The 25,365-nt window shown below is 34.3% G+C and overlaps 1 protein-coding gene across 1 annotated transcript in view; it reads right to left on the bottom strand.

The window, feature by feature from the left end:
- Positions 1 to 450: 450 nt before the first annotated feature.
- IGF1 (insulin like growth factor 1) overlaps positions 451 to 25,365 on the bottom strand; it is a 60,378-nt gene continuing 35,463 nt past the window's right edge. Inside the window, exons 3-4 of the mRNA XM_026117890.2 lie at positions 20,498 to 20,679; positions 451 to 8,520 (exon numbers count right to left, since the gene is read on the bottom strand). Coding sequence (XP_025973675.1) covers positions 8,461 to 8,520; positions 20,498 to 20,679 — 242 coding nt within the window. The 3' untranslated portion in view covers positions 451 to 8,460. The remainder of the gene's footprint in view (positions 8,521 to 20,497; positions 20,680 to 25,365) is intronic.

Below are 25,365 nucleotides of genomic sequence, written 5' to 3'. Positions count from 1 at the left end.
AGCAAGGAGCTTTTGAGTGAGTGGCTTTATAGCAGAGGTAGTTGTTCAGCTGTTTTCATCTGTGGATGAATACAGTTTGATCTTGGTCATTCATGACTATTCATTTTGTCTACAGATTCCATAATTCCTTTTGATGACACTTCATTTGTCCAGGCTCTTCAACCACTAGTTAACTTTCAACATCTATCCTATCTTAACAGCGAAGCTGGTTCATCCTGTTAAGGTATGTCCTGGGTTTGATGTATTCTGAGAAGTTGAAATATATATGCCAGGGAAGAAAAAAGAGCAATGTAAATTACTGCAAAATATATGTGAAGGAGGAATTTTCAACACATGTTATTAACCATAATCCTTTATTAGACCTCACAGAGGTGTAAACTATACATACAAATACATTAGAAAGATACCCTCTTAACAGCAATGCTTCACATTTTGGACCTGATACCAAGAGGGTTGCAAACATTTCAGTACATTCTACAAACCAAAGGGTGTATTAGCCTTTATGTATACAGGGTGACAAAGCCCTTTACTGAAATCAAAGTAGATAAAAGTGAAAATCAGTCAACTACCTTTTCCAACCTTTACCTACCATAAATGCATACAAAGCCTTTAAAAGCATGAATACACTATTATTTATGGAGCAAAGTTTACTGTTTTAGACAGCTTGTAGAGAGAGGGGAAGAGAATAGTCAAGATTGCATTACATGAACTGCAAACTAGCAAAAACTCTTGATACTTTTTTTATATTTGTACATATTAGGAGCTCCTTTTTTGAATTTATTGTTACTAGAAAAGCCTATAAGTGCTAAATGGGGAGAATAGCGCAACAAAGACATTGTTGAGGTATTTGGGGGATTCTGCAACACGATGTTACATACACAGTATGAAATATTACTTGTCATCAAGTAGTGACATTGCATTATGAGTAAGCACAAGAAAATAAAAAAGAAAGAATAAATCCAGTTAGATCTTTAATAAAGAGTTTACATGGTTTTGAGTGAACATTTAAGACTTGTCACTGTTTGGTTATAATGAGTTGAAATGTTAATACTAGCATTATTCAGTAGTGAAATCAGAAATTCATCTATCCACATTCATTCCTGCATCATGTAAACCCAAGTTTTCATCAGGATACCAATTTAAGTCCAACGGTGAAGAAAGGGAGGACAGCTAATATTTCTATTTGAAAGAGTGACCTCCTAAAAGAAACAAGTGCTTCTTCCTTCACATCTTCTTCATTTAGCACTTTTGGGTGGCTTAACAGACAGTTTGGGAGGAAAGAAAGCCCATATATGATTTGATTATCAGCAGCACATGCTGCTACTTCTTCTGGTTTGTTTCTTAAAATCCTGAGGCTTGATGAACATGTTTAATATTCAACCCCAAAGACTCCAAGAATTAAGAGACTAAAACAGAATCATCACATTCTGATAAAAGCAACGTGAAGTATCAGACTAGAAGTGAAGCTGTTCAGAACATTATGAAGTACAAGTATGCTTTCACTGGAGCACTTTGGCTCATGCTTGATAAGACTTAGTTTAATCAGGAGACTATTATGATTATACACTTACCAAAATTGTTTTTTCATCTTACACTGAATTTCTGTAGAATTCAGTCAAACTAATTCCTTAGAAATGGTTATAAACTAAGGGGTGAATTTTACCTGCTGTGTGTTTCAGTGTAGCTTGCATGTGCTTTATTATATTCAAACTTGCTTCTCAGTGGAAATAATGAAGAGTATCATAATTCTTACCTAATTCTTTCTTATATGGATGTTAATTTGAAATTTTAATCTAAAATAAAATAAAAATAATCTGAGATAGAATTCATCCCTGTGCGCAAAATAAGGCCATTGTGACTCTTTCATTTATAGCCCATTAGGATATTGGCCTTGGATCCTTTGCTTTTGCTCATCATTGAAGGGGACTTTTTTACACCATAAACCAGGTCAGTGCCAATAAATCGAAAGTAATGGAGCATTCATTTGATTTTAAAATGTACATAGTTAAATATTTCACTACTAATTACGACTTTCACAGAATCAGTTCTAATTATAGTCATCTGGTTAAACCTTTTCCTTTAACACAAGAGTATATGAAGCATGATCCTTTTTACCCAGATAGAGTATTTTGTTGTTGCTTTAGGGGAATGAGATGGTATTAATGAATGTAAAGTACAGTAATGTGAAATGTCTTTGATTTAGTTAAGGAATGGCTTATACCCTTAAAGCATTGAAAAAGTTAATCTCCCAACTTTATTGATGCTGTTTGTTAAGAAGAATTTCAATCAAGTAATGACGTAAATATTGTAAGTAGATGTACATATGTCAAATATTTGTGGGAAAGAATGGTTAGCAGCAGAAGTATCAACTTGATGATTCTTATGACTTTTGTGAGCCAACCTGGCAAAATAAAAAGTTGTTCAAAAATAGAGATCAAAAATGACGATTATGAAATTTGTTGTAAAAATGTTATATATTGGGATACAGTTTGGTCAGAAGCCATACTAAGTCTTTCCCTCTTCTGAAGTAGTTATGGGTAATATAGAGAGGCATGAAGTCTACTTGTATGGAGCATCTAATTCTATAAATAAATAGTTGAGGTGACATTATTAACTGAAAAAAATCCTCTTTCTGCTCTCTTTGTCTAACCCATTATTCTAACCTCAAGAGGGACACTTACATTTTAAAAATCTCACTTAAGAGAAGTCATCTGAAGAAGTATGAATTAAAGCAAAATTCTGAAGTCAGTGTTTTCAAAATAAGGTACTCAGAGTTAGGATTTTACATCCATTTTTAAACACATATATAGTTCTGTCTGATTTTTGGATGACAATAGAGAACTGCCTTATATTTGAAAAATCAGGTCATCTCTTTAGGTGTGAAATTCAAATATTGGATTTAATTTGTGACACTCATATTATGTAATGTTCCTCTAAAATTAGATTCCGATTGGATTATTGAATATAATCCATGATAAAAAAAATGTGTAAAAAGCAAGAAAGTCAAGTTTTACTTGAGAAGAAAAAGAAAAACAATACACACACACACACACACACACACACACACACACACACTTGCGCACAAATATATACACACCCTTTATGCAACTAGTATGAGACTTCCTAGTGTAAGGTAAGCATCCGTGAGGTCCTTCTTGTTTTGGTCTCTGCTAGACTGGTATCTCTATATTGTACTATATGTAATCAAGTTTCAGATATTCTCACAACACCCTTCATGTAAAAAATCAAAGAACATTTATATATATCAGAAACTGTGTGTTTGGACAGTGATAGTCCAGTAGAATATTACAATGTTGTGACAAGCAAAATATATAGTGTAGGATTAAAATGAGTAAAAGTTTGTGTTAATGATTTTTTTCCTCTTTCAAAACTGAACTTTAATCCAGTTGCTTTACTTAATGCTATTTCCACACATGAACTGGATAATTAGTAATCTCATCAAGGCAAATTCTTTAATTTTTTGTGGTTTGCAGCCAGAAGAAAAAAATCTTAATTGCTTGAAAACCTCATGTCCTCCTCCTTTCCCCTGCATCAAAAACAAAACTAAGTGAAGTAAAACAAAGCAACTCCCCAAAACAAACACAATAAAACTTATGTTGCAATAGTTTTTTAACTAGATTTGCTGGAGCAGGGGAGGAGGGAGGAATGAATGCTGATTTTTGAATAGAAGTTTGGAATCTGGAAGACTTGTTTATACTGAACAGTATCCTTAAAAGAGGGACCAGTACATGTTGAGTCCCCAAATAAATTATTACTATTTATTTTCAGACTAAAAATAAAACATTTTAAATATATTGATTATAACTTCATCAGAACATAAGTATTCTATCTAGCCTATAGGTTCAAAGAATCTCTATCTGGGCTTAATTTACCATCATTTAAAAACAAAACAATGAAATGCGTAATTCTGCACATTAGGATGTTCATAGTGACCACAAAAAGTTAAAAAAAAAATTCACAGACTGTTAGCCATAAATTTCAACTTTTTCTCACAATTCAAAACTGGTAAGAATTAAAAATAACATCAGTTTCATATTAGGAATATTTTGTTCTTAATTCCTTGTCAAGATCAGGTGCATTTCTTTGTCCTATTTTGTGAAAGAATGTTGACTTTTTGAGGCATGTCGTGGGTAAGAAGGTTATCAGGTAAAAATAAGAAGTTTTGCTGAATGAAAATCTCGATCATGCCACTGACTTCAAGTGAAACTCAACATTGGTTTCAGCCTAGAGTGTGGCTTGAAAATATTTGATCTGATGTAGGACTTGTATTAATCTGAACGACTTGCAGTCATGTCCATTCTCAACTTTAAATGCTTTTTTTCATCTGTATTAATGAATAAGAATAAAGAATCATAACTGCATTTCAAATCCATGGATTTTTGTGGCATTTTGATTCTTACTCCTGCCCCATCTCCATAGATTAATAGATATTTTGCTTTTGTTGAGTGACAAAAAGTTGAAAAGTTATGGCTAGTTGTATTTCTATTTTAATAACCATACCTATATAATTGTCATTTTCATACTTTAAAAAAATATTTATGCTTTCTTTTATATTTTAGTCAAGTACTTTCTTAAACAAAACAATAGCACCACTTTGGCATTGTTGGCCAAATCAGTAAAAGGTAAAGCAAATATACTACATACACTTTTTGAGCTTCTTTTATCATGCACTTGCTTGTTAAAACAGCCAAGAAGGCATGGACTTGGTGTAGAGTCTTCCTTAATTAACTTTAACCATTGATACTGAGTCAACAACCAGCTCATGGGGCAACTGAACATATCTGCTAGGTATGAATAGAATTCACTTCTTTAAGGAAAGCTTACCACTAATTTACCCTTTGATCTTAACAGAGCTATTGAGACTGTAATATATTTTGGGCAAAAAGTGCCTGCTTCTTGCAGGTACAGGGACAGATTGCAGTATCCTGTTATTTGATTTTTTTCTCTTTTTTTTAATGGTACAAATGAGCATCATATGAGCCCTTCACATAACTGTAAGTGTAGGTTTGTAAGTACATTTTGAGCAGAATGTAAAATTTACACATTTTCCATTGAAAACTCTTAATGATTAATTATGGTTACTATGGAGATGAGGCTCAAATGTTGCTACCTGGAAGAAAGAGATATATTAACTTCAGTAGATTTAGATCTGAAGACTTTTTTGAATTTACTGAAAATAAAGAGACTTAATTCACTTTTCTTCTTCTGTACTTCAGTGACATTCCGTGGAATAATTGGAGTTTTATGTCAGTTCTAGAATGCAAAAATCTGACTTCTGCCATGTGTTTTACATGATATGGAAGGATGGGGAGTGAGATTTTCTTTATTGTTTAAGTGATTTATGAGCATAAATGGCATCCAGTGAGAGCTCTGTTCCTAAAACTCTGGAGCGCTTTTTAAAATCTAACTTAACCCTTGAATTTCTCTAACTAAGAAGCTTTTCAAGCCAGACTACTTTGTACTTTGTGGAGGGAGAAGTTTTGGCCCATGCTTCTGCTTCTTTAAGTAGTGGATTTATTGAGATTATTAAGGTAATGCAGCCCTTCCCTTTCACACTGACTAGTACATTATGTACTCCCTGCCATAGGTCTGGAGAATTCTCGTGCAAATATGCATTCCATCCACCCATGCATTTCTCACATATACAGTGGTGGATCTAGTCTCTGTATTGCAGTCCCATTCCTTCTCTTGTAAAACAAGATGTTTCCTTTGAAGATTTTAGCCACTTGTTATTTATTCTGATTTCTTTCCAAGAATTGTTATAATTTGTCTGGACACTTGTCAAGTTCTGATGTTAGATAATGTTGTCTGCCAGAGACACTTTCTGATTATGGTAGTCAAGGGAAGAAATACAGTGGCATGTAATGTGATTGCATGAAACCCAAGATAGGAACAAAATTTGGATTTAATTTGCAGCAATTTAAATAATACAATGGTGTTTAGTTTTTCAGAAAAAAACTGGTTAGCGCTGCATCAAGATGTTATCTCGAAGAAACTTGCCATCCACAGAGATCTGCAAATTGCTTTTTTGGGCTTGTGCTTTTTCTACCTCCTCCCCTCAGATCTGGAGAGCAGGTAAGGGACAGGTGTCATGGGACACAAAATGGAAATATGTTTTATGTTTATGACAGATCAAAATAACGGCTTATTCTTAGAGTGCCCTTCAGAATTCTTAACAGACATTGAAGTAAAAACACCTCCCTCAATCCCCCCACCAAAAAATCCCCTGTAAGAGTTGTAACAGATATCAGAATTGCTACTTCTGTTTATTTAATTGGTGGTAAATAGTTTAGGTTAGTTTCTCCAACTGCTTCTCTGTACCTTCTTCCCTTTTTTTCAACGTACCTATCTCTGTCAGTGATAGCTGTGACACATTCTATTTAGTCATTTACTATTCTGCTTTTACGATGGTATGATGGCAGCCTATTGTGCTTATAAACATGCACAGAAAGAAGAAGGCTTAAAGAGTTGCATAAGAATACATTGCATTTTCCTTGGAAAAAATATGAAACAATTTTTCTAAAGCAATGAAACAATTGGGGAATCAGTAATTCGGTCACCTATTCCCATGGATTCAGTAGAAGGTAAGAGTTGGCAGATTTTCGCTTTTAAAGAGATATTTCCTTTACAGATCTGATCTGACATCTCCCTATGTCTCTAGTTGCTCTCTTTATACAGTATTCCCCCTCTCCTCTTTTGGGCTGACCAAGCAATGCTTCTTCCCATGTCTGAGCTTGCCATGGGCAGTGTGATGGCAGGAGGAGGAAGAGTGGAACCAGACTGCAGTTCTGGACAGGATGGAAAGTTCATTCTCCACTGCCTTCTCTCCCCTTCTTTTAAGTAAAAGTTTATTGCTCTCCTTGGGATGCTCTTGGTTACCTATCCCCTTTGCTGCATGGTCAATCCAGCTCTGAATTAATTTACAAAAATGGAGCATAGGAAACAGTGTTATTCAAGGTAGAAACAGTGCACTCCATATCAAGGTGACATGGCAGGGATTATGTAGAAATCTTGTATGAGAGTGCATGAAAGGCTATTGAAAGTTGCTTTTTGAAGGACTTGATGGTTCAGGCCTTCCTGAAGATTCTTTTCACATTGTAATTTGGTGATTAGATTAGCTTTGTGGATTTACAGATACATGCAGTGGCCTAATTAACACTCAATTTAGTCTTATCAGATTGTGGGAAGAATTAAAATGGCAGAGAACATGATTAACCCTCTTTCACAAAAGAGAAGAATGCTGATATTTCAAAAGGATTGAGGCCTGATGCTACCCTTTGAAGTAATTTGAAGGCTGTTTTTTTAACTGTCTTCTCTGGGCCCATGCATCTATGAATCCATGTTCCAAGTAACTGCAAGTAAATATGCCATCATCTAAATCTCTAACAGGAAACAAGTATATCTGGGTTTTCTTTTGAAGAAGGGAAAGTTATTTTCCTGTTGGAATCTTTTAAGTTCATTTAAAAAAAAAACCTGACTATTCTTAAAACTAATTTTTTAATTTCATCTTTGGCTTGGTATTTCCATATTTGCTTTTACCGCTTACGGTTTTGGCCAGACCCTTTCATATAACAAACTATAAAATAGCACCGTTGTACTATAAAACAGATTTTTACATACTGTTTGATATATGTGTATTATTGATATGCTAAATTTTACATACTGCATTATATGGAGGAAGAAAGAAGTTACCTATACTGTTGCAAAACAATTATCTGGAAGAATCATTAACGGTTTGAGAGTCTATGTATGCTTTAACTGCTTTTAAAAATCATTTGTCTCACAAATTGTGATAAACTGCATCTTTGCAAGAGAAGGAAAAAAAAAATCTGTCCTAAAATGACTGTATCTATAACCCATATTCTGTAAAAATGCCACAGATGGAATTAATGGATGTTTAAAACTGTATATGTTACCTTACTGCTGCTGCTACTGGGAATGTTAAACTGTGCAAATACAAAGGGGTAGACAAACAATGTTATCAGACACTGTAAAACAAACAGCCTGTTGCTTGTATAGAAGTGCAAATAAAAAAAACCACTTAGACAAGGCTGATGAATGACTCCAGCAGCCAGCGTTCATAGGTTAATTTAGTGCAATTGGATCCATCAAAGGCCCATAAATTTGTAGGCTTTTGAGGGGCACAGGACTTTAAGAGTTTTTGTGCAGGACATTTAAAACAGGTTAGCAAACAGTAATATATCAACCACAGATTTTTTTTAAGCTCTGGGCTAGTTAAAACGTTCTGTTCTCTAAAGACTTAATATTGGAATGTTTAGTTGCATTGTTCACTGGGAGAATGCCCATTGGTTGAGATTGCATCAAGCTTATTAAACCATAGTTTTCTTTAAGTCTTCCAATGTTTAACAAATAATTTATTTACAGCAAAGTATCCTGCAGATGGCACATTCATTCTTCACTCTTGTGGATGGCATGTTCTTACATTCTGTAGTTCCTGTTTCCTGTGTTCCCTCTACTTGTATTCTTCAAATGCACTTCCTGGAAGTGTAGAAAAAAAATAATTATTCTCCATAGTTTTTAATATGCCATATGATCATACAACTTGTATTAGTGAGAAAACAGTTATCCTGAATGCTGGAATTATTTGATCCCTTCTGCCAGCCCATACAGAACTTGACTATACAAAACTTCTGTACTCTGAAATCCCAGTTTTCCTAGGCAGATGCACTTTGCTGCTATTGTTGATCTGAGTAGTTCCAACATAATTACATTTTTGCACATAAAGGATATTCAGAGAAAGCCTCCCATACTGAAATTGTTATTTTTGAGCATTTTGACAAAGGAAGCCTCTGCATACTGGAGCCTGGTTGGGCTTAGATATAAAGTAGGTGCCAAAGATTTTCTTTCTTTCAGAATAAGAACTTTTGCAAAAGCAGGATGTATAGGGCCCAGTGAACTTTAAAGTTGTGACTGAGGGCTTTATGGAGCCTCCTGGGTTTTGGTAGTCAGTGAGCAGGTTTTCAAAATTGCTGAGTGGGACTCAGTTGCCTACATTTTACAAATTGCATGTTAAACGTGTGAGTCTTTTATCAGATAAGGCTTTTAGGAATATAAAAAGTGCTGGTTCACTGGAGGAGCTGCAGTCAAATCAGTTGTGTTTTCACAAACAAAAGTAAACAAAGTAATGTGCCAGGCAAATCAAGAAGGTTTTGGAATGAATAATGCCCTCAGTTCACTCTCTTCCACATACTGGCCAGTTTCCAGCAGCAGTGATGGTTGCAGCATATATCTGTCAGTTTGATTTCCTCATTTACCATGCTGGTAAATATTAGCTGGACACAAATCTTTGCCCATTCTGCACCAGTCTAGAGGGAAAATTGGCAAGTGACTCACCATATTTATAATCCTCATCAGAAAGAAAATTTTATGTTTATGTCTATTGTCCTCAGAAAAATCAAAAATAAAAATCTCTTACTGAGAAAGGTGAGGCATGTGTATTGCAGCTGTGCCATGGCATTATCTTTTAGCCTTAAAAAAAGAAACTTGAACCCCTCTAAATTTTTTTAATGCTTTCTTTATAAAATACTATTCTATAAATAGTATGTTTATAAATATACAAATACTATATACATATGTTTATAAATACTATTCTATTAAACATAAATAAATCAGAAACTGATAATGGATAACAAAACTTGAGTTCACATAGAGCTCATTAATTTCCACAGGTTTTGGGTCAGAATCTGATGGATATGAGGTGAATTATTATTTTCAGAATATAAAAAAGCAGGCGATACTAGCAAGTGTTAAAATAACACTAGCAAGTGTTAAAATAATGATACCACCAACAAATAATCAATAACATTGAGCCATCACTGGAAAGCCAAATTTGTTAATAGTAAAATATTCATGATGAAGAAATTGTAGACCTTCTTAGTCTGAAATGCAATATTAAATGAAGAGGAAGAGATTAATCATCTAGTGACATTTCCAGAGATCAGTTCAATAGAATGCTGGCTTGACTTCATCAAGTTTTACTAAGACCTCTATAGGATATCTTTCTTAGTATACATTGAATATAGAAACAGAGAAACTTCAAAAAATTCTGCTCATCCACAATTTAAAATAAATTTTGCTGTTCCCTTGCCAGTTTCTCTTCCAGCTTTTTCAAAATGACCTTTCCTGTCTTTAGTTTACCCTAAATTGTAGCTTAGTTTTCACCTCCAAGTACTCATTCTGGATGAGCCCTTCAATTTTCACTGATTTTATCTGGAATCATTGCTACAGCAAGTCACATGAGGCTTCCATTGTTAAGGATCCTGCCTTATGCTACAAATGATTATACTGGTAGCAATGCACTAAGAAAACAGGAATTTCTTTACTCACTGGCTTAATATTTCCTCATGGCAACAAAGCAAAATAAAAACCTTATCAATGCTGCCCCAAGGTTCTCCTCTCTGAGGAGAGTTTACCAACCTAAGGGGGATGAATTTGTTGTTACAGTCTGTTTGCAAAAAGTCATACATTCTTAAAGGCTCCACACTCATCTATAATATGAAAATGAGAAGCTTATGAAACAACAGCCATTTTGCATTGCAGTGGCTTCCAAAAGGCACTTATATTAAAAAATGAGCCATACGTTTCCCAAATGAACAGATAAATTATCACTTCTAAGGTCACCGTCTAACTTTGTAATGGCTTAATTATCCAAACCCAGCATATACTAAAGTGCAGCAGGGTTTCAGTTATAGCTTTTACTGCTGGCATGTAGATGGCAAAAGAGCTGCCATAACACCCAGGCTACCTTTGAAATTGAGGGAAAGTGGCAGGTTACCTTCAGAACAGTTTCTCTTCTAGAATCAGCCTTTTAATCCATAAGCATAAAGAAGTGGCACTGGTGGTGGTGGCAGTAACATGCACTCCAGAAAGTGCTTTGACCCATATAACGCATTTTTTGCAAGTATAAGCTGTTGAGACCATTGAAAACAAGTGTGAATGCTTGAATCAGATTCTCAGACCTGCATTTGCACTGGCAGAGAAAAGCTTGCCTTTTTTCTTCAAGTCTTTGAAAAATGGTAATTAAAATTAAAATCGTTATCTCTGAAACTTGTTTCAGTATCAGATCCTCTAGGCTGAAATTACAGATCTGGCCAAAGACAGTAAGCATTTAAGATGACAGTTACAAAATGTCAGCTTTGCGTAAGTCAGTTTGTGAACACAGAAGTGTGGATTTCTGCCATGTCATCTTAAGTGTGGATTTTTGAGAGAGTGTAGCATTAACATAAGGATAATGTCTACCTCAGTGATAGTAAAGGTCATTTAACTAGGATGAAGGGTACTCGGAAGCATGCAGCAGTGTTCTTATGCTATTAGCATGGACATTTAAGCCTCATATTGGCATAAAAGCCCTCTTGCTTTACTGCTAATAAATGAAAAGTCTAATGTTTGTAATAACAGACATTATAACTTAGCTACGAACTCTCTAGGGTCTATTTGAGAAGCTTTTTAGTTCAGAGGGCAGTGTGGTCAGTAACAAAATAACAAGGCTGGAAAGTGAGCAATGGGAGAAAATAAATTTCTGAAGTGAAGAGGCCAAATTCTGCTATCTGTTACACCTAAACATTCCCTCATTGGCTTTGGTAATGTGGCATGGATGTAGTAGAAATTAGGATTAGTGCCATTATGCATATTTTGGCCTGTAAATGTATCTGCAAGTTGTTGCAGGGCCAATCAGAAAAGATACTGCCAATCTTACAAAAAATAAATGAGAAATAATGCAATTTCTTTCTGTTTTCTTAATGGTATTTTCTTAAAGTAAATATATTAAGGTCATTTCCCACCTTCTCGTGGTTCCACTTAGTATTTATTTATATTTCAAAGGTTAGATAAAATTTGAGAAGATTTTGGCTAGCATCTGATCTTTTGCGAGAATCCACTTCCTATTGCTACTTTGTTGGTATATATTTATGTATATTTCTGCATATGGGGCTTAAAGAAAACTAAGGACTAGAAAAACGAAATTATCTCAAGAAGTCTACTTTTCTGGTCCTCTTGCTCAGAATGCAAGGGGATGGCATGGCATTACCTTTCTTCCTCTTCTCTATTTACTGGATTTTAAAATGAGCTTTAACAGTTCACTTTCATGTGCTAATTTTCATGGTGCATTGTAGTCTTAAATTAATAAGAACTCTGTGCTATGACAGTGTTCCATCCAAAAAGGTCAGTTTTCCCTTTTTCAGAAATTGCCGAGGAAATAGCTGTTTCCTTCCTTGAATGGAGAACAGTTGCTTTTCAAATTTCTGTTCAGCAGTTTTCCCAATTGCTGTTAAATCTTAATTCATTTAAAGATAGATAGACTTTTAATAGCATTTCTCAGAAGAAATGAAAAAAAGAAAAAAGATAGGTGGAACCATGTACACTGAAGCTAGAACTTAGAATTCCTCTTCTTGCTCCTGTTTCACACAGTTTAAAACTGTAAACATAAACTTAGTGTGAAATAGACGGGAAACCACTGCTTTGTTGTCTAGTACAAATACTGAAAAGCTTCTCACTGTTCCTTATTCCCACCTTACTAGCTGAGTTTTTTTCTCATTAAATGAGATTTTAACCTGAAAATGGGATCACTAATTATTCTCATAGACTTTGGTTAATATACATATATGTACACACATATATATATGTATAATGTGCTTGGGTTTCATACCTCTTCTCTTTGTTAAAAATTCAGGCATATCTTTCTTGATTTTAGAAATGCTGACATATGATTAAATTCTGTTCTCTTTAATAATTTGTTTGCTTTTATACATAACTAATGAGGTAGATTTCTTTAACGGATATGTACTACAAAGTTGATCACTTCCTAGTGACTAGTTCTGGCTAGATGAATACCTAATATGTATCATCTAAGCAATTCTCATGTTTTTTAACATTAAGAATTCCAACTGAAAAGCTTTCAGTAGAGTATTCAAGTAACTAATAAGTAAACAAACACACTTTGAATAAGCATAATTGGTGAGTGATCATTAAATGAACGGACAACAGATTCTGCCAGTTTGTTGGATTATTCAATCAAATGTTCAAGTTTCCCTTATTCTTTAAAGAATGATTATTTTTGCTGATGAATTTTCAAATGGAATTTGTTATAAAATTGCTGGAAGACTACTAAGAATATTCACAGGATTCTGATCCTGAAAAGGTTTACCTATTTGATTAAACATACAAGTAGCTGTTTCCATTGAATTCCACGTTTACTGTGAGGCATTATTGTTACTGTATGTTCAACTGGGGTCTTGTTTTGAATAGCATTATGATTAACATAAAAAGGTTAAGTGCTCATTTCAGTAGCTTTTAACACACTCAGAAGCAAAGCAAGTGATTTTGAGTAATTTTAATTTTCCTGAAATTTGAAGTTTTTGGGAGACTGAAAGTATATTAGTGAAGATCAGTTTCACCCCCAACAAGATAAAACTGCAAGAAACCAAAAAGCTTTATTTTGACACTTTGCAATTAAAATATTTTTGTCTGGAAATACCAAAACTTATAATTTCAGCATTTTCAATGGGAAACTTCTGACTTTTCCATTTCAAAACATCATTTTAAATTTTTTAAAATTACCATTAATTTAATCAAATAATTAAATATAAGATGATTAATTAAATTATAAAGGAATATATGTCTAAAAAATTAAATAAACTGAAAAAAGGAAAACAATCTTTATCACTTTGGTCTTGTTTTGCATCCCATTGCAACACTAATTTTATTTCCCATAGCTAAATAATCCAGAACAGTTGGCCTGAACCAATTTTTCTTGATATTTTGGAATGTTAAACTGAAAGTTGATTTTAATCACCTAGCTTTCCTTAAGAACCCTATTAGAGGAAACCAAATGCATTACCTGTAGTTTTTGCATATTTTGCATCGGTTTTATTTTTCTGGTCAGCTGCTGTTGTGCTGATCTGAATGAGCAATCTGAATGATCAGGGCACTATATTACAGAACACAGATTGACTGGATGTAGATTATACAGATAAATCCCATTCTAATTTAAAGGAATCATTTTTCTTTTCAGATCACATTCAAATGAAGAATATTCTTAACCAAAAGGCATAAAGTAAATGGCTACCTAAATTTTAGCTTGCTGTACTGGGCTTTTGTAAATTCTGCTTCAGATATGATTGTTATATCAACATATGCAGCTAGTGAAAAAATTATTTTTTACAAAACTAAGGCATTTTCTCACTGACCACTGTCCAGTTGTCACCAGGTGTTAGAAGATGTCTTGTTCTTCTTTTATGCTAGCTTTTGAGCATTTAAAAATGGAAGTACCACTTCACTGTGGACTTTCATGTGCTCCAGCTTGACGGTGTTTATTGTTTCACACTGGAGAAAAAGATTTGAATGCTCAAAAAACTTCTCAGACCACAATTTTTTTTTTTTTTTAATCCCAGAGAGACTTCCTGAACCAGACAGGTTTGCTGGGACTCAAAGAATATAAAATATTTCAGGGAGCAGGTGAGATGCTTCTTTTCCAGTAGGACACACTCTTTGATGAGAGTTTGGTATCCTTTAGGTAGATGTCTGAGAAAGAAGTTTGCCTGTTGGGGGCTAATAGGAACTGTATGCTACTGTCGTTCACAACTTCCTTAAGGCCCACAGTGCTGAAATCCAGCTGGAAGGATACTCCGAGTTATCCCATCTGTTCACTAGAGAATTTGTTATGGTTAGACTGTACCTATAGCATTGTGCTGTGATGCCACTTCCCCGTACAAGCAGTTATCCATGTTTGGTATATTCTTTGGCTGCTCCAGTTTAAGGTAATTTTGTCCTGGGCTGAAGGTAAAAGAGCAACTAAAGGTGGTGGAAGCTAAGCATCAACAGGAGGATAGAGTTAAGATTGGGTATGTGCTCCTTGGCATATAGCAGCTGTGGCAATAACAAAGTGTTTCTGTCTTCTTTTTTTTTTCTTTGCTTGTGAATCTGGGAAATATGCTGTGTGTATAATGTTCCTAACTTTGTGGGGTTTTTTTTCTTTTCTTTTTTCTAAACTGTACTTTCATGTTTATTTGTTAATAAAGGTCTTTCTTATAACAGGAAAAATAATGGTTTTATACCGAAGGAAATGTTCCGTTTGTTAGCTGTTATGCTTGACTGTACATGTACAGTCTCTGTAATTAGATTAAAATTAGCTCCTGAGGCTGGCCTCCATCAGCAGATTGGCATTTTGGAGTTCACAAAATTTTAATTAATTACATTAATTAAATTAATCACTCAGTGCCTGGCTCTCATTGTTCAAGTTTGTGTCTGTAGTGTAGAAACGCTTGTTTGAAGTGCACTAATGACTACAAATCAGCATTAATATAACTTATAAACAGAAAAACAACCCTGCTCCATTGGACTAAGTCTACTGAGGATCTGCCAATCTACAAAGATGTGCATAGGAGGAATAATTTGTTCAAGAACTTTAGAAAGTAGATCTCCTACAAAAACATTTAAACCAAAACCCAAATCGAGGGTTTTTTTCTGTTAAAAAGATTGAGGTAATACCATATAAAAACTATATTGGAAGTATGAAAGGCATAAGAAATAGATTGTGTATGAAATCTGAGTGACTAAACAACAGTGTATATGTTCCACTAAATCCTGCCTTAAAGCTCATATTTAAATAAGAATAACATCTAGTAATTGCTGTGCTGTGAGTCTCAGATATATTTGTGCTTTGAGAACCTTACATTAAAGGCTCTACAGAAATGTTTGCAGTTTTTTTGTTTGTTTGTTTGGGTTTTTTGGTCAAAACCTATAAGGACTAGCAGTCATTTTTCTTTTGTGGAAGGAAGAGAGGATACAGGTATGAATAATTTCTGAGTAAAATATTTATTTTCAGAAGGTATTTCTCCAGTTGAAAATTGGCATTACCTTCCTCCCATGGATTTAGACTCTTTACTCTCTTTGTCTCATATTTAATTAAATATCCTATTTATTATAACACAATAATCTGAACCTGGTTCCTGTTGTCCCTCATAGCACTGAACTTGAAATAGAGTTGTAGCCTGGCTCTTTCTGTCTCGTGGACACACTGAAAAAAATTCCTGTTGAAATCATGGGAATGAAAGGTGTATAAATGTGGAATTTATTCTATTGACTTGTTAATTACGTCTAGTTTCAGTGGTCACTAAGCAAAACTTTTATTTCTTGTAAGCTACTCTTAAAAAAACCACAACTGCATTCTAAATCATGTATAAGTAAATGTGATAGTCTAAACTCAATTATGAATATGCATTGGCTTCTCACTTTAGTGTCACTGAAGCTGTGACAATATTTAAGACTTTCCAGTGACCTTATCTGTAAGCTCTTACAGGGTTTCTGAAGACCTCCGAAACACCTGTTTTTATTCGTAAGTGTAATTATTGTTGTCGTTTTTTGTCTTAGCTACCCCATGGTGATGACCTACTTCTGGTAATCTAATTCAGTTCTGAAATGTTATAAATAAATGTTATAAATAAATAAATATATAATAAAGAAGGGGAGAAGCATTAAGGCATAGCTTAGTACTGTCAGACTTCACTCAGACATGCAGAGGTAGACAAATTTATCCATTCTGAAGAACAAAAAGTTATCTTCTCCAAAATGTTTATACTGACTCTGAGTTTCAAAAACATTCAGATCTTTTATTGAACTGTACAGTTTTATTAGTCACCTAATCTTACTGTCTTTTGCTTAGTAATGTTCTTTTATGTTGGTCAGTAAATCCTGGCATCTGCCCACAAAAGCTGTGTTCAATAGCATCTTTATTTACAGAAGCAAACAAAGACTGTATCCTTCCCTCAATTTTTAAAAAGAATTTAATATTTAAAAGCTATAAATCATAAGCTGGAATAGCGATTGTGTCAGCACTAAGATCCCATTCTTTCAAGATATTCTTTATGAGCTAGATTTTATGTTCATATAAAAGCCATTATAAAAGTAACTAGGACTTTGTGCAGGTGCAGGTACAGGTACTACCTGAAAGATTGAGTTCTTTGTGAATATTTCCTGATCTGCCCTAGAGAATCCCAGGAAAATCCCACAGAAAATCAGTGAGACTGTATTGGTTACTTTAGGATGTAAGCTCATATTTAAACACAGGCTCCTTGATCAGCAGTAGTACCCCTCACTCAGACAGGAGTCTGAAGCAAGCCAATTGGCTTACCAGATAGAGAAACTCAGGTGTGCGGGAAGGGAGGAAACTGGCTCACATACTAGCCATATAGACACAATTATTTTGAGAGATTCAAGTCTGAATGGGTGAAACTGGTTTAAAACTGAACTTCAAACTCAAGCATAAGTAAGTCTGACAGAACAGATGATGCCTGGAAGTGTTCCCATTGAGTTCTTTGAGAAAATGATAGGATTTGAGAAGCAATATGTTTTAAAGCAGATAAAGCAAATATGCTCAACTCTGAAAAATTATTTGCTTTAACGTAATTGTTTTTTTTCATTAAAATGATTAACATTACACTTTGAATTAGCTAAATGCATTCATATTGGGGGAGTGTATCAAAAATAAAATGTTCGAAGATAGCATTGTTTTTCTTAATTCAGGTATATACAGCTGACCAGAAAAAAATTATTAAATGAGAATATGGACTTATTACAGTCTTTTGCATCTCTTCTGCTTTTTCATATGTCACACAGAATATGAAACTTTACTCCTATTTATTTATTAATTTTTATTTGCAAATTGAATTTAGTGTTCACTAAAGTTCTGAAGATCCAGAAGTTGCATGAGCTTTGAAATATCCCATATCTCTACTTTGGCATTTCAGTTTAGAATCTGCAAGAGCTTGAATTTGTGCTTCAATTAAATTTTCCCTAGGCTCTATGGTTTTGGAAAGTTTTGGAAAGTTTTTGGAAAGTTTTGGAAAGTTATTCTATGCAAGGAACAGTGAAAACACATATTACATTAGGTTAACTAAAACACAACTTTTCTTGTTGCATTTCTCATGTTTTGTCTTCATGACATTAAAAATACATTGTATGTTATAAAGAGCCTTGTTATTTAAGAAAATGTAACATTTGCTTTTGAATCAAATATAGAGAGTCATATAATTAGGAAAAAATCGAAAATTATTTTTTCTAAGCGGTGTCAGTTTAAAACTCCACATATGTTTGCTGCATAAAAAGCTACTTGAATTATGTTAATCTCCAATTCTTTCACTTAATGACATAGATAGATGGAGTGGTGTGAGGGGAACAAGTCCATGAATTTTGGTGGCTGCAACTAAGCAGAGCTTCATTTGTGTCTTTAAACCTTTTCCTCCAGAAAATGTTCAAATTATTATAATTCCCTTGCCTTTGCATTGATTTCTTAATTCATTCTCTTTCTCTTCTCTTCCCTTCTCTGTATTTTCATCTTATCTATCATAAATCTGAATTTATAGTTTCTCCTTCTCCTGTATTTTTGTTTCCTCAGTCTGGTCTTCTCCATGTACAGAGATTAAGGAAAATTTCAGTTTGTTTTTCCCATCAGTTTTCTTATTTAATTGTCCGTTTCCGACTAAGAAACTTTTATGCTTTTTTGTTTCTGATCAGCTGTCTCCTCCTTTTCCAATACATTTCTCTTTAACGATGTTCTTTTCTTTAATATGATTTTTTTTATCTAATTTTGTTTTCTCTCCCTTTTTCTCAAAATTCTATCTTTTCTGTGTGACATTGGCACTTTGCCTATGGTTCATTCAGTTCTTCAGTATTTCCCTTCTCAGCCTCCTTGATGTAATTCCCTTCCTTTTCCTCCACTCTCCACTGTCTTTTTCTTATCATCTGATCCCTGCCCTTTTCTAATTTCCTTCCTTTCACCTGTTCTCTTCTGCGCCTCCTTTCATAGGTGCTTTCTTTCCCAGTTGGGTTCTCTTGATTACTACTTCATTCCTCTATTTTTTTTTCTTGTAATATCCTCCACTGAACACTCCCTCCTTTGCTACTAATGAAAGATGCCAGGCTTCTTTTCTGATCCTTTTGGTTTGTAAGAAGAGTGTTTTCGTGTCTCTCTCTGGGACTAGGAAGAGGACAGCTGTTTAGAGAATTACACTGTTCCTTGGCACTCCAAGGAAAGTGATATGGAGATCTATCAGAAAGCTGGTAGGAATCTCATCTCTCTTTAGTGGAAGTTACAAAGTGTTTTTCCCATCGCCCTAGCAACAAGTATTGGGAGAAACTGCGAGATTACTGGCCAAGTCTGTTTTCTTCTTTTCCCACAGACCATAAGTATATGTGTGCTCACATGGGAAGAAACTCGGGGTTTGCTTGTCCACAGCTGAGCTCTCTATGAAGATGACTTCACTCACCTTCATGTGTATGTTTTGAGAGGTTTATTGCTAAGGTGATACTTCCCAGGAAGAATCACACAGTCATTCCTTTAAAGGGTTGAAAGCCCTTGAGGAAGAGATGAAAAGGACTCTCTTTTGTGGATTTACTTATGGAAGAGAAATGGATGATGGGACTATTACAATTGTTATTTTTATAAAGCTGATGTTAAGGAAAGTAATTACTGTATAGTGCTGGTTTCCTGACTTCCTGTGCGTGACTGACTTCATGCAGTTTCATTTCTAGTTAAAAAACCACAAACTTCTAGGCAACTGCAGGAGTGGGGGCCAATATATGTGTAGGACAGAGTCGTCAACAGTAAAATATATCACTCAAAGCTTACAGCAAATGACAGATAACACATAAAATAGATTTTTAGAGCTCAGACGAGAGAGTTGGAAGTGAGCCTGTTGGTAGCTTAGCCTAAAGGAAGGTTATCTGAACTGTAAACTCTGTTGAGGGTAGATGAGATTTGTTTAAATACATATAGGTGCAGTATCTAGCACAACAGGGACAAAAATCAGATTCTGAACTTCAGGATTTTACAAAAAATACCAATGAATATTTGAAGTGCATGAAAAATATGCATATTAAACATTAAGCAGTTATTATAAAATATGGGATGCATTGACTATCCAGTTAATTTGGTTCTGGTAAATAAAAAAAAAATAAAAAAGCCAAAACAATGATTGAAGAAAAACATCTTTTGTTTATTTACACAGTAAATATGAATAACAAGAGCTGTTTTTCTTCCTGGTCACTCATTTTCTCTTCCTGACATGGAAAGATGAGTGAGGAGGTTCTGAATAGATCAGTTGTTAATCATTCAGTGTTTGCTTTCTCTTTTGAAAGAGGTCATTGGTGCTATTGCTGGTTAGATGATATGAGTACCTGTCAGTTAATATTCAGAAAGAGAATAAAGCCTCACAGGTACTAGCTTAGCAATTCAATTTTTTGTTTAATGTTCCAAGAGATGAGATGAAGAAAAACACTCCATTTTCTACCTATTTTCTACTACAGCTGCTATTTTCCAAAAGAACTACTAAATCTCAGTTTATCCAGTAGGCAGAACACATCAGTTATTGTCTACGTTACCAGCCTTGACAGAATTCTCCCTCTCTAAAAGTGAGGGATTTGGTGGTGGTGATGGTGGTTTTTTTCCCCCAGTCTGGCCTACCTTTTGTGCTTTTGGCATATCAGTGTGGCGCTGAGCACGTACAGAGCGTGCAGATTTAGGTGGCTTGATTGGCGCACAATACATCTCCAGCCTCCTCAGGTCACAGCTTTGGAAGCAGCATTCATCCACTATTCCCTTGTGGTGTAAGCGTCTACTGCTGGATCCATACCCTGTAGGCTTACCTATTCAAAACAAAAATGGAAAGTTTTATGTTAGAAAGAAAATGCAGAGACCTCAGAAGCAATCATAGAAAATTACATTATTGTATCTGAATCAGCAATGACAGTTGTAGAGACTACCTCTGTGTATCTATTTTAAGACCCTGTCTTCAGTTGCAGCTTTCAAAGGTACTGCCCAGGAAATGGCCATTTTTGATCTCTGTCTATGGCTGGTTGTTATTTAAGCATTTGAGCAAAATCGTATCTTTTCTTCTTAGAACTGCATTATTAAAAGATTTTCTTGAACTGTCTTGTCATTGAAAAGGGGGAGGGAGGAAGCTGAAATCTGGCATTCAGAAGTCTAACAAAGGAAATTTGCCCTTTAACTTTTGGATGAAAATTGATTGTTGAGCTGCCTTAGATAGCTGATATACAGATCATAGATTGTGCCTGTATAGTATTTCTCTTCTGAATAATGATAATGTTGTAAGGCAAGTCTTTTTTAATGAAAGAAGTCTATCTTGAGCAACTTTGTGAAGTTAAAATGTGTTCAAAAAGGGAAATAAATACCGTATACTACTCTACAGGCTATAAGAGCTGCAAGATCAAAAACTAGCAGGAAGCAAGAAATAAGATAATGTAGTAACCAATAAAATGCAGCAGGAGTAGGAAGATGACTCATGGAACAGATAAAGGCAGAAGATTTTATATTGTATGGCTCTGTACAAGATGGGAAATGAGACTGACATTAGATCGTCTTTCCTGTGTTTTGTGTTTTCATTGAGCAGCTGTAGAAAATACTTGATTGGTGAATGCTTTACATTTCTCATGCAGCTCTGATAAATGGTGACATTTTCTTCCATAGAAGTCTTATAGTTTTCTTAGTCTTTTTTGATTTCTTCAGCAGCTGTTGTTTTCACTGCCCTACAAAGATTACAGACCCATTTTTTCCTTGGCTTATAGTTTCTATGCTTGGATGTGTAGTTGCCATATTATGACATTAGAAATGAATGAACAGTAAATTCACCAAAAAAAAAAAAAAAAAAAAAAAAAAGTAGTTGCTGACTTACTACATCTATTTTTAAATTCAGGTAGAATTTGGTTTCAAACAGTAAAATTCTGAAAAGCTTAAATGTTTTGTTTTGACATTTTCAACATTAAATGTTTCCATTTAGAGAATGATCTACATTGGATAAAACCTCTAAAATTTGGAAAAAAGGAAAGAAAAATGTCCCATGAGCCAAAAAATGAAGTAACTCAATTTAGTCAGCTCAGCCAATTTTTTTATTTAATTTTTTTTCCCCTTCAGTTTTATCATTGAGGCTAAAAATCCATTATTCATAGAGTTTGGCAGGAGACTGAGTTTTAAGAAATTACTCAAGCTAGATAAAGAATAAGAGCATCAATGAAGATGCAAATTTCAGTTTTTCTTTGGGATAGTCTTGTCTACTATGTTTATACAGAAGATTCTAGGTTGATATTCATATATCATCCTGCAGTTGTCCATTAGGGGACAACATTACAGTTTGCAATTCCCTGATTAAAACATAAATTTACTGATGAAGAACTCCTGAGGCCGCAGAACATCCATAAGTGCAAAGACCTCTAGTGGTAAAATATGTCTAACATTTTAGCCAGCAATACAGTCAGCTAAGAACTAATTATCCTTGCGAGCTTTGTAAACTCAGACAATTGTTTTTTTAAATATCTTTTTCCAGGGACTATAAATTAAAGAAAAACATGCTTACTTGCTGCATTGTAATCCACTGAGGGCCTCTATACTGTACATTTTCTGCTAAATTATTTGTTTCATAAGACTAAACAGAACAGCAAGCCAGGACTAGATTACAGTAATATTTTGATTTGTGTGTATGCGCACGTGCATGAGTGCGTTGTTGTGTGTAAACCCTGAAAAGTATTATAAATATGAAGATATAGAAAAAGTCAAGATTATTTTCACTCACTAAATTATAATATAAATTACAAGCTTCTCCCTGGAGATTATTCTGAAGTTTGTTAGTCAGATTCTCTTAGCCTAGTACTTTTCCAAAATCTAGCAGTTAGGATGAAATGTGGAGTGACATTGCTGTCCTGGATACCGGGAGCTTTTCTACATTTTCTTTTATTCGCTTCCCATTTAAAACATGGAGGGGCATATTCTCTTCCTGGATATGCATGTGTAACTCATAGATCCATCTGAATTGTGGGTACAAATAGTCGATTAGTTAAGCTTCCTTTTTTTCCTGCTTTTACCAATTTCTCATAGGCAAACATACTCTAAAAGCTTCTATTCAAGATTTTTCTTTTAAATGGTATTTTATAGCAGCTAACAGATATTGATGTTCAGTTTGTTCCCTGGGGTGCTATTGATAATAGTAAAAAAAGTGATGGACAGTTCATTTGTTAATTTCAACTGGCTTATTCCAACCTTTTTACCTAGAAAAGGATTCACCTTTGGAAAAAAAAAACCTTTCAAGCTAATAGACGATTTTAGTACTAGTAATATTTTGCACTTCTGAGAGTCTTACAAATGTTAGCGCCTCACAGCGTTCAGAAGAGAAAGATAGTATGATCTGTAGGTGAGAAAATTTAGAGTCAGTAAGATGAAATGTCTTGGCCAGGAACTTGAGTGGACTAACAACAGAGCTTGATAGAAGAAATCTTCCTTCCATGAGTAGCAGATCTATGAATGTCTTTCTCTTGTGAAAATTCCTTAGGAAAACAAGTGTTCTTGTTCTTTACTGAAGTCAATTACTGGAGGCAAGTGCTCTATAGAGCCCTTCTTGGGCTAATTTTTTTTAGTGATATTTTTTGGTCAGACTGTTCTTTTAAGAAGGACTAATGACTGCTATTGGGATTTCTGAAGGGATCCATCCCTTATGAAGGGGTTATAAAGGAATTAAATCAAATGAAAAGTAAAGTTTTAAAGGTCTGAAAATTTGCCATCTATTTTGTTGTTGAATATGGTTAACATTTAGCTCTGTCATGATTAAACAAGACAAAGATGAACTTATTGGTTGAGAGTAACTTTTGGAAAGTCTTTCCCTTCCTTTAACAATCAATAGTTCCTGCCACTTTGTCCATGTTAGGCTTGCATTTATGCAACATTGCTTACATTTTGTCATTTTAAGTTTAGCTCAATAATACAATCTGATACTCTCTTTCATGAATTATTTTTTACTAGAGACATAAGAAAAAAACCAGTTCTATCCAATATGTTATGTAGCACTCTACCACTGTATCGGTGTCATTTCTAATATGAAATTTATGACTTTCTAGTAAATATAGCCATTTTCACAGGAATATGTTTGATCTTTCTTTGACTGTACCTAAATAAAGGAACCATAGCCATCAGCTCTAACTTTTAATCACATCACTCATTTATTTGTGTGTATGCGGTCTTCACAGTGTATCAAGCAGGGAATTAAACTTAATTTTTTATGACAGACTGGAGTTGTCAGTTCTAGGTTTTATTCTCATCTTAGCTACTCAGTTATTGTGTGATCAAATGCAAGACATTTCACCCCTTGTTATCTGAATTTGACCATATATACAGTTGATATAATAATTCCAGTACTAACAAAGCATTGTCAGACCCAATTTACTTATTTGTTGCAGCATGCCTCCTGCGCCATCATATGCATAAGTAAAAATGAATCCTGAATTTTGAAAATTTTCAGGTGAAAATTTCAGTGTACTTCAAAATTATTTTTACTATAGCCAGACCAAAGCTATATACAAGCTATCTTTTTTCCTGATAGAATAATAAATTTAGAAAGCAGGATACAACATCTTGTAGCTCTTTTAAAAACCTCTAAGAAGCAAGTAATGAGTTTGGAATGGAGTCACCAACACATCAGTGCTGTGATCAACAATGAAACTTGACATTTATTTGTAGACTGACTTATTCATGTGTTACATGGCATACTAAATGCTCATTCTTCATAAAAAGTAATGTTAGTATTGGTTTAATGATATTATTGAACTTCTCTCTTAAAAAAAAAAAAGTTTCCTCAAAGTCTTTGAAAGACCTAAGCAAATTAAGTAAGCTTAAAATTCATATGAAATAGAAATTGATATTACCTGAAGTGCTGTAAAATAAACAAAACAAGTAAGCAGAAAAGAATAGGAAAATTTTTTTTTCAGTAATTATAATTCTAAACTCTACTTTTGAGAAACATCTGACATCTAAATTAATTTAAAATAAATAAATTTTAAATTGCTGCTGTCCTCTTAAATGCTGCAATAGTTAAATGACATATTATCACAGACAAAGACGCAATAAAGAATTACAAGGACATACTATAACTTCTGCAGATATTATCAGTACTTTCCCCATCTTCTGAGGGACACAGAAGCAGGTCTGATGGATCCAGTTCATCGAGGTATTAAAACATGCACTTAGATCTAAGTAAATGTTCAAGCTTCTTTGCAGTCAATGGGACGAAAGTCTGTATTCAACATTAAGCACACGCCTGAGCGCTTGACTACATGGGGACTGACTTAAGCAGTTAAGTTAATTTCTAGACCAAAATCCATATGAGTAAATAAATGGCTGTTAGTCCTATACATTTAATATCAATTTTCTGTTCCTTGATTTTTTGATGGTATGGCCTTAAAATACTGACTGATCCCGCTATGTCAGTATACTGGGCACCCATATAGTTCTTCCTCTTCATTTTGATGCAGTTTCAGTGCTGCCTCCCAGCT

This window comes from Dromaius novaehollandiae, chromosome 1 (assembly GCF_036370855.1).
Source record: "Dromaius novaehollandiae isolate bDroNov1 chromosome 1, bDroNov1.hap1, whole genome shotgun sequence".
NCBI classification, from domain to species: domain Eukaryota; kingdom Metazoa; phylum Chordata; class Aves; order Casuariiformes; family Dromaiidae; genus Dromaius; species Dromaius novaehollandiae.
The sequence above is the reverse complement of the archived record's forward strand: the minus strand, read 5'-3'. Positions and strand labels throughout refer to the sequence as shown.